General features: G+C 56.3%; 1 protein-coding gene across 1 annotated transcript; it reads left to right on the top strand.

Annotated features, from left to right (window-relative positions):
- Positions 1–3,682: 3,682 nt before the first annotated feature.
- NAT16 (N-acetyltransferase 16 (GCN5-related, putative)) lies at positions 3,683–6,255 on the top strand. Its single transcript, XM_010832596.1, is given in 10 exon segments — positions 3,683–3,788; positions 3,876–3,983; positions 4,063–4,118; positions 4,852–4,914; positions 4,916–5,086; positions 5,726–5,763; positions 5,765–5,859; positions 5,862–5,971; positions 5,973–6,112; positions 6,114–6,255. Coding segments are annotated over 10 exon segments (1,029 nt in total).
- Positions 6,256–9,709: the final 3,454 nt, after the last annotated feature.

Raw genomic sequence — 9,709 nt, 5'->3', positions numbered from 1 at the left:
AGGCCACGCCCCCGCCCCCCCAGGAGAAGCAAGCCGCCGCGCCCCCTACTGCCCAACCCCTGCAAGTCCCGGGGATGATAGTAACTTGAGACCCGACTTTGTTCAGATGTTGAGAGGCGCCTTCCCTCCTTCACCCCATCATCATTTGGCTCCCACCGTTCCCCAGAGTCTGGCAGTGTCCGGGGAGACCCTTGCCAAGTAGACAGCTTCCTTTGGGATCTCCCTGCCTCCTGCTTCCCCAACAGACCGGGACGACCCTCCAGCACCCCCTCTCCATGATTCTGGCCCTCTGGGGCCCCCGGGCACCCCCGTCTCCCCAGCTCCACGGTCTTCCTCATCCCCTGCCTCTGCCCCACTTCACCTTGTCTCCCCTGCCTCTTCTGTCAAGTCCGTTCTCTTTGAGCCTCTTCCCTGGTTTTCTCCTCTCCCTCCTTGACCCCTTTCCCCACCACACACCCGCTGGGAGAAGGGGGTGGGTGTGTCACTCTGCTTTCTATTTCTGGCCTCCTTGGGGAGGGGGTGCAAGCTAGGAAGTTTTGTGGGGTTTGTTGGCATCTACTGGGCTCTGAATCACCAGGTGTCATGTCTGTTATTATCCATGCCCTCCAGATCCTCTCTTGATGGCCTTTGTCTCCTTTCTGCCTCAGTTCTGATCATTGTCTCTCTCTTTGGGTGCTTCGTATAGCCGCCGTCTCTTTGTCCCTGCCTTTCCTCTCTCCGTTTGTCTTCCAGCTCAGAGAAGCTGCGACCTCAGGGGCATTAATATTTCAGGTGTGTGGGGTGAGGGAGGAGGGGAGAGTTGGGCTCCCGGCATGCCCAGGGATGACTACACTTACCCTCTCACCAGAGTGGATCAGTCATATTTATGAGACTGAGAGAATGGATACAAGGATGATGAGGAAAATGCTTCCCCCTTTCCTGGAACCTGGCCCATAGGGGGTGCTTGGACTACATCTCCCATAGTGCCCTGGGGCATAGGGCTGCCTCCGCCTCTGCCTCCACACCTAATGGAAGTTATAACTCAAGGAGCCAGGTTGGAGGGTGGGAATGGATCAGAGTGTGTAACAAGAGTTGTGGGGGCCAGCTGGTTGTTTTGGCTTGGCCTGGAACCCCTAACGTACTTTGATCCCAGCACCCACCTCCCCCAGGGCTTACAGACCTTGGAACCTTTCCATCTCCTGCAAAGGGAATAGGAGTAGAGAGTGCCGGGGAAGAAAAGACACAGGGTGAATTGGCAAGCTCCCTCTTCTTTCCTGTGGCTCTGGGGATCCCCTCCCCTTATACCTATCCATATCTGAGATGTAGACACACTCTTTGGAACTAGTCTCCCCATCTTGAAAGAGAGAGGGAAACCAACATCTAGTTGCATGTGTGGCAGTCTTCAGGTTGCTCACATTCTGCCCGCTTTGGGCAGCAGTGGAGAATTGTTGGAGTTATCCCTGAACTGCCAGCTTGTATCTTCCAGGGATTCAGGAACTGCTAGTGAGGTTGTCTGGAAATCCAAATGGGAGCCTCAAGCTAACCTACTTATCTCTGGGACCGTCATTCCTAGAGCCTGGCACGAGGAGTCTGATTGAGCTCATTTTTGGCATAGAAATTGCTGACAGTGGAGAGATGGCAGTGGGGGTTCCTCTCGCAAGTTCATCTCTGGTTCTGAGTCAGCTTAGCCCTTAGCACTTGGAACCTTTGACTCCTGCCAAGGATCCAGTCATTCCTATTCTTTTTCTTCAGGCTGGGGTCAGAGATCTCCCCACTGGCCTCAGAGTCAGGAAAATGGAACTTTTTGCCTGGCTTTGCCCAAGCTGAGTCACCTTAGGCAAGATCTTAACCATCTTGGGCCTTGATTGATTTTATCTCCATGAAAGGATGGAGCCAGATGGTCCCTGATGGCCCTAAGAGCCTAAGATCCTCTGAGCCTGTGCTTCCCCTCCCCCTCTTATGATACTGGCCTGAACTATCTGACCTCACCCCAGCTTATGTGGCAGAGCCTTGAGAATCAACATTAGACTGAAAAAAAAAAAAAAGGAGATGGAGCCCTTGTTTGAAACTTGCTGGTATAGGAAGGACATTGTGTTTACATAAGCCATGTTTGCGATATGGAAACTAAACTGAAAGTGAAAGTCGCTCAGTCCTATCCAATTCTTTGTGACCCCATGGACTGTAGCCCACCAGGCTCCTCTGTCCATGGGATTCTTCAGGCAAGAATACTGGAGTGGGTAGCCGTTCCCTTCTGCAGGAGACCTTCCCAACCCAAGGATCGAACCCAGGTCTCCTGAATTGCAGGCGGATTCTTTACCAGCTGAGCCACCAGGAAATCATCCTTAAGCCACCCCTTGCTGCCCTTGCTGGTCCCATCTCTCAAACCCATGTCATGTTCTATAAGGCTGAGGCAGCCCTGTGCTCCAGGGCACTATGGGAGATGTAGTTCAAGCACCCCCTGGGCCAGGTTCCAGGAAAGGGGGCAGCATTTTCCTTATCATCCTTGTATTCATTCTCTCAACCTCAAATTAATATTGCCGCCCACAAAATAGCTGGCATGTGTGTCCCCTGGGATGTTGGTTACTGAGGCTTATGTAGGTTACACAAGGGAACAATTCTACCTGGCTGAAAGAGAGAGGAGGGGATTTGATTGGTTTATTTTGTTGATCTGGAGAAGAGAGGTCTAGAAATGAGGAGTCATCTGGGCTTGGTCAGGGAGCTTTCTCTTTGGCCCTGTCTCTGAGCAGCAGGGGAAAAGAACTGGATGCCAAAGGGGTAGCAGATACACAGAGTACTGACCCAAAAAGGAGACTTGGAGGAATGGGAAGAGCAGGGGCAGCCTGAGTGGGACATGAAGCAAGGATTACAGGAAGAAATTTCCAAAAAAGAAGAGAGAGAGAAGGGAAGGGACTGCATCTCTACAGGTGAAGTCAGTGGGGAGAGGGCGTAGGTAATCTTGGCGGATATATGTTTGCTGAAGCTCCAACAGAGCTTTTTTCAAAATAATCACCTAGCCCTGGAATGAAGCCAAGTTTCCCTCTGGAAAAGGAGGGAACAGACTCAAAAAGGAAAGGGCGGTTTTGATTACCCTGAGAGGAACGGCTTGACATTTTCTAATAGAACTGTCCATCTGTCCACTCCTTAGTTTATGTTTGAATATGTGGGGTGGAGGGCACTGGGGCAGCGATATGGAGAGATCTGATGTCTACACCCCCACTCTTTGTTCTGGGATGAGCAGTAGTAGGAGTCCGGGCAGTTGAACCCTCTCCTTCCCCTCTTTCTGACAGCTGGGAAAGAGGGCTCTGGGAACCCTCCTGGGGGGAGTGGAGGTGATGGGAATTTCTTCACCTGTCGTTCTGCAGAGAGTTGGTGCAGCCCTTGAAGGGGGTGGGGTCCCTCTATTATCCCCCCAGGGGCCTTCTGTTCTTAATCTCAGTTCTGGGGGTGACCAGGGTGATCAGGGATGAAGGAATTCAAGGGGTAATGAGTGTGTGAAGAGCATCCCAGAGGGTGGAACAGCACAAGATTGGGAGTTCTAGTAGCTGGTGGTGGGAGGGGAGCTGCCAGCCCTCTATTCCCAGGGTCTGTGAGAAGAGAAGGGGTTTTTAAGTAGGAAGGGCTTGTGTGGACTGCGTGGAGGGGGCCTGCTGTGGAAATGGGGTGCTCTGACCCCCGCGCTGGGTTTTCTCTTTTCTTCAGGATCATGAAGCTGGAAGCCAGCAGTGATGGAGCCACCTCAGAGGTTTCTAAGCCCAAAAAAGACATGGAGCCAGATGCAGAGGTATGCTCAGAGATCCCAGGAGGCCAGGGTCGAGTTCAATCCCACATCAGGGCTTGAGACTGAGTTCAAGCTCCCAGGGCTTGGGACCGAGTCAGGACCTGAGGCCAAGGGCAAGTCCCTGGGTCCAAGCCCAGTTCTGGATCGGGGCCTGAGGCCGAGGCCGGCCCTTTGGACTTCATAGTGGCCACAGAAAGGGAATTTGAAGAGGTGTTGGCCGTCTTGGGTGTGTGTGTGTGTTGGGGGTGGGGCGGCGGGGAGAGCATCGACCGTGACCTTGACTACCTTCCCAGCCGCTTCCACAGCTGGCTCTAGGATCCCGACCACAGAGCAGTGCCGGCCAAGTGCAACAGAGGAACAGGTGAGAGCCGAGAGTTCGGGAGGCAGGTGAAAAGGGATTTGGGTGCATGGGTCTTTGGGAGAGGACGAATGGAGCCTCTCCTCAGCCCTGGTCCGGTTGCTGAGGAAATAGAATCGGCTTTTGGAACCAAAGAGTAGGGCGTGTGACTCCAGGGGCCTGGTCAGTGAGGGTGGGTGAGGGGTGTGTAGAGCTTGAAATGGCGGAGGAACCCAAGAGAAGGATGACAGCTTCAGTATTTTAGGATTCTTTTGAGGAGTTTCTGGGGGTAAGAACACAGAAAGAGGGGAGCAGTCAAGAAGGAGGAGTCTGGGGATGGGAGCAGCTAGAATGGGGTCCAGACCCCTGAGTAGACTTAACTCTCCCAGCAACAGAGCCTGCTTGGATACAGGGTGGGCTCAGAGATGGCTGGGGGCGGGGCTAAGAGGCAGTGGGGCGTGGCAAGCGCCTGGGGTGGAGCCAATGCGAGGGGGCGTGGCGAACGGGCAGGGACATGACGCGCCCCGGGTCTGGAGCATCTCAAGCGGTGGAAGAGACGCCCGGGAATGATCTTTCTGCAGGCTTTCGAATCCGAGACCCGGGTGCTGAGGAGAGCTCCTTGGGCAGGTCACGGGTCTGGCCTGGCGCCCCGGGGGAATGACAACGGAGTGCTCAGTGTGTGAGAAGAGGCGAGTCCTTTGAACGGAGAGCCCCGTCGGAGAGCAAACCCCCACACACACAATGGCCTCGGTCGCAGATCGAGAGGGAGTCGGTACACCGGATCGACGCTGGGGAGACGCCGCTGGCGGAGGGACTGCGCAGTGGCGTCCCCGGAGCGCTGCAAGAGGGTGGCCCGGCTGCTAGAGCCCTTCTGTTCGCAGCTGGTAAGAGACAGCACCTGGGGGATCAAAGTGGCACAACTCACCAGGGACGATCAGCTAGGGCCCCAGGAGCTGAAGAAATTCCGCCTAATTACCAAGCAGAACAAAGGAGCTCGGAGGGCCGGGCCTCTCCTCAAGGGGCCTCCGGGCTTTGTCCTCCCTTTCCTGCAGTCAGTCACCGCCTTTCTTTCACTGCCCGCTCTGCCCGGTGGAGGCGCCCATGAGCCCTGCCCTGGGAATCCCAGTCCTTACCCAGACCTTGTTGTCCAGGGAAAATCAAACAGCTTCCACTTCCAATCTTTAAGCCCTGGATCCTTACTCTGGGAGGCTGGAGACCAGGCGTCCAGGCTTCGTGACCCTGCCTCCCCTACATGGATCCCGCCTCAGTCCAGGAACCAAAACATCCTAATCTGAGCCTTTGTCCTTTACGTCCGCCTCCCCCATCCTACCGTGATCAGGGGCCTACCGCGATCAGCTTCCCCTGCTTCCACTGTTGACGCCCACATCCCCAGTTCCCTGACTACTCCACGTCGATCCCCGCTCTTCTCTGGGATCCAGGTATTCGGAGGCCTTGCCCCTGGTTCCTCCATGCTCTCACATACCTTACTCCACCCAGTCTCGCACCGTCGGCCCTCCCCAGGGACGCAGATGGGAGCCCATGCGTGTGACTGTGGAAGTGAAGATGCCAAGAGGCGCCAGGCTCTCAGCTCTCCCACCGCCCAGAGCCGTGCTTGCTCGTGCCCCACGCAGGGCATCCTTTTGGTCCAATTCAACTCGTAGGCGCTGCTAGGCCTCCGGCGTCTTCTCGCAGCTGCCTGGGGAGGCCGTGTGGAAGGCTGGCAGCGACCTGGCACGCCTTCTGCTGTCGCCCTCCTTGCAGCGTGACAGGAGAAACCATCCCAGGAGTGGCCGCCCTACTGGCCGAGTGAGAGTAACCTGCGCCTCCTGGCGGCCAAAGGCCTGAAGTGGCGCATGGACAGCCGCGCACAACCGCGCGGTGCTCACGCTGTGCATGCGCCCTTTCCACATCCCGCACCGCGGCGACAGCACGTGGCGCTACCTCCGCATCGATGCCTTCAGCAGCGACGGTGCGCAGAGGCAGAGCCAGCTTCTGTAGCATCTGCAGCTCCAGAGCCCATTTCAGTCTCAACGTCGTGTGCCAACTCTTCCCTGCGCCCCAGTTGTGGTCACAACTGGTGGCTGACTTCCACCAGGCTGGCTGGGGGCTTGCACTGGTCAAGGGTTATCCTGAACAGTACTTGCTGGAGGCCGACAACTAAGGCCTCTCCAGTCGAGTTGGAGAGAATATGCACTTTAGACCCACCTCCTTCCGCGGATCCCCGCCCCCACCAAGCCCTGGCCCTACTGCTTCAAGTCCCGCCCCTTACCCCTGCTCTTGGTCCTCAGTCTGTTGTTCAGTCGCTGTCATGTCTGACTCTTTGCGACCCCATGGACTGCAGCTCGCCAGGCTTCCCTGTCCATCACCATCTCCTCAAGCTTGCTCATATTCATGTCCATCCATTGAGTCGGTTTTGCCATCCAACCATCACGTCCTCTGTCGTCCCCTTCTCCTCCTACCTTCAATCTTCCCAGAATCAGGGTCTTTTCCAATGAGTCGCCCCTGTGCATCAGGTGGCCAAAGTATTGGAGCTTCAGCTTCAGCATCAGTCCTTCCAATGAACACCCAGGACTGATCTCCTTTAGAATGGACTGGTTGGATCTCCTTGCAGTCCAAGGGACTCTCAAGAGTCTTCTCCGACACCACAGTTCAAAGCATCAATTCTTCCTTGCTCTGACGCCTACACTTACCCGCGGTCTGCTCCTCCCTTCCCTATCCCCCTTACCTCTCTGCCATCTGGACTCTAGCGCCCCCAAACGCAGTTGCCCACACCCTGATCTGAACCGCCGAGTTTGGGGGAGCCACTTACTGCTATTGTCCACCCATCCCCTTTCCCGGCCAAAGAATGAGTTCCTTCACAGCTTCAGAGCCTTTCCCAGTCGGTGCCCCGGCCTAGGAATGTACTTTGCCCTTTCCGGCTTCTCCCTTCTGCCCCCTCGTGGAAGGAAGCTGTCAGAAGTACGCGCGACGCCCCCGCGCCCAGCCGACAGCTCAATTCATACTGTTTTCTTCCTCCCCATCTTTCTCAGGCCCTCAGAGCTTGCCTCGCGCTCCTGCCTCGCCTAGTCTTAGCCTCCTGTGCCTGGACCTCTCTTAGTTCTCCATTTCTCATTGCCGTTCCCCATGAACCCTTCCTCACCCTCTGTGTGTAATATGGAGAAAGACTCTGTAAAGGAAATAAATTTATAATGCTCCACCTCCATCTGGCCCCTGCTTATGCTCTGGCGATGCACCTTTTTGAGGCTGCCTCCCCTGACTGGGGTTTCCCCCAGCTTTGCAGGATTTTGCTGGCTCCCTTCCCTATGCCACCAACCGGGAGCCTGAACCAGGCCTGTGAATCAGAGAGTTCCGGGTGGGGAGGTCTGGTATAGCGGAGGGCAGGTCCCAGAGCCTGGTGCGAGGCTATCTCGTCCTTCTAGCGGGGCTGCCTTTTAGCACAACTGGAACCCCCACCTCCAGATATTTCTGGACACCCCTCCCATCCTCTTTACGCTTTCTGTGGACTTTGACAGTCTTCTATTTAAATGCAAGTAGTAACAGCTGCACTTGCACAGCGCTGTCTCCAACACGGGATTCTGACGTCTCCCGCAGAGGGAGGACACGGAGGCTCCGAAAGACCCGAGTGACTTCCAAGTGGCTCACAATAGCTGGGAGCCTGGCAGGGACTAGAAACCAGGTGTCCCCAGACCAGAGCACATGTCAGAACCTCACTGTAGCTGGAGCTTCCTGTTGGACAATGGACAGTCATTGTCCAAAGGGAGTCATTGAGAGCCGGCGCGGCGGGGTGGGGGAGTCGGGGGGATGGAATCAAAGGCGTGGACAGAGGAGGGCGACAGGGGGTGCACGGGGGTGGACCAAGGGGACAGCCTCTGTTCCCCACTTTCCCCCGTTTCGGCTTCCTGTGCCTGGTCGAGCTGCCGAGCCTCCTTGTCACTTCAACCATGGCTGTGTTGCAATAAAACGGGCCCCTTAGCCCACCTTCTGTGTCTGTTTCACTTCTTGTCAGTGAGGAGGGCTGAGATGCATTGTCCTCCCCCACTTCCCCAGCAGCCTGTATTAGAGAGGATCTCTAAGCCCTGTGGCAACGGGGCTAATGACTTCCTGGAGGGGAGCTGGGGAGGGCTGCTGGCCGTGGCGCGCCCCCACCCCCACCCCAACCAAGCGGCAGAAAGAAGTGATTGCTCAGAACCGAGGCGGGCAGCGGCGCGGCGCCTGGACCGGCCCCGGGCCTCGCTTTCCCCTGGACCGGGGGCGGGTGTGTGCGTGTTGGCCGGCGTGGGGCGGTGGAGGGGTGGTCCACTGCTGTTTCAAATTCTTGCTCTTCTCGCAAGTTCCCCGTGGCATCCGGAACCAGCCTGCCTCGTCCCCACGACTCAGGGGTCTAACTCCCAGCTGTCGGCTCTCTCGTGGCCAGTGCGCTCCCCTTCTCCCCGTTCCTGGGTGGGCACCGCACCGGAGGGGCAAGAGGTGGAGGGAGCCTGGGCGCCGCCCCGCGGGAGCCGAGCTCCGGAGCGGCGGGGACTGCGATCCCGAAAAGTACCACGCGGGGGCGCCAGGACCTGCGCGGACGCGGGCGAGGCAGCGCAAGGTGGTTTCCGTCCGTGTGAGTGTGTCCATGGGCGTCTTTGTGTGTCTGTGTTTCTGTACATGTGTGTACGAGTCAGGGGGTGTCTGGGTGGGATGTATTCGGGGCTACGCGCCTGGCGTACCCAACAACCAGGCACTTCAAGTGGCTTCTTGATAAGGAGGATTCTTGATAGGTTACCATGTATGTGGGCATGGGGAGGTGGGGGACTCTGTATTGTTGCGTGTGCAAGGCATAGCCTGTGAGCCTTGGATTTTTGAAGTTATATCCCTTTAGCGCTTTTACCCCCTCCCATCATCCCGTGTAAAAGACATCGAGGGCTCTCAACCTGAACCTCCATTCCACTGTCTTGGTTACATCTTCAACATGTGTCTGGGTGACTCTGCTAGACTAGGTGTGACATTGTGTTTGTGTAAGAGGGTGTGTCTCAGGATATCAGTGTAACTGTGAATGATAGTGGTGTGTGTGGCAAGTGGATGTTGGAGAAGTCTGGCTCAGGATTATGGAAACACACAGTCTCCTTTCTCTTGTTAGTTTGTGGATACCATCTTCATGGTGTGATGATGTGATGGTGTGATGGTGTGTGTGTGTGTCTTCCTTTCTCAGTCTTTCCAGTAGCTGTCTCTCTTTGTGTCTCTCCTCATCTCTGTCTCTTTTCCTCTCTCTCTTTTCCTGTCTTGGTGACTCATCTCTGCGGCTTTGCCCTCCTCCGGCTTGCTGGGTCTCCCCTCCCCCACCCAGGAGTGGGTGGGGGTATGAGGTAATAGGACCCTGGGATTAAAAATCAGGGTGAGGACCCCCTTCCTATTATTCATCTTTCCCAGACCCACCAGTAGCCCCTAGCCCTCTTTCAGTCCCCTTCCCAGGACTCCAAACCCTCCTGAACTGGGGTGGGCAGGGGATAGGCAATGATGCATTCTAATGGGGTCATTTCCAGGGGGTTCTAAAGCACCTTCTTTCAATTCAAAGTGAAGACCCCAGCCTCCCTCATAAAGTGCCCCTCCCTGCCGGTCCCCCCCCCCCCATGGAG

The sequence above is a fragment of the Bison bison genome, unplaced genomic scaffold (assembly GCF_000754665.1).
Source record: "Bison bison bison isolate TAMUID 2011002044 unplaced genomic scaffold, Bison_UMD1.0 scf7180017861528, whole genome shotgun sequence".
Taxonomy (NCBI): Eukaryota; Metazoa; Chordata; class Mammalia; order Artiodactyla; family Bovidae; genus Bison; species Bison bison.
Note: the sequence above shows the minus strand (reverse complement) of the source record. Positions and strands in the feature narration are given on the sequence as shown.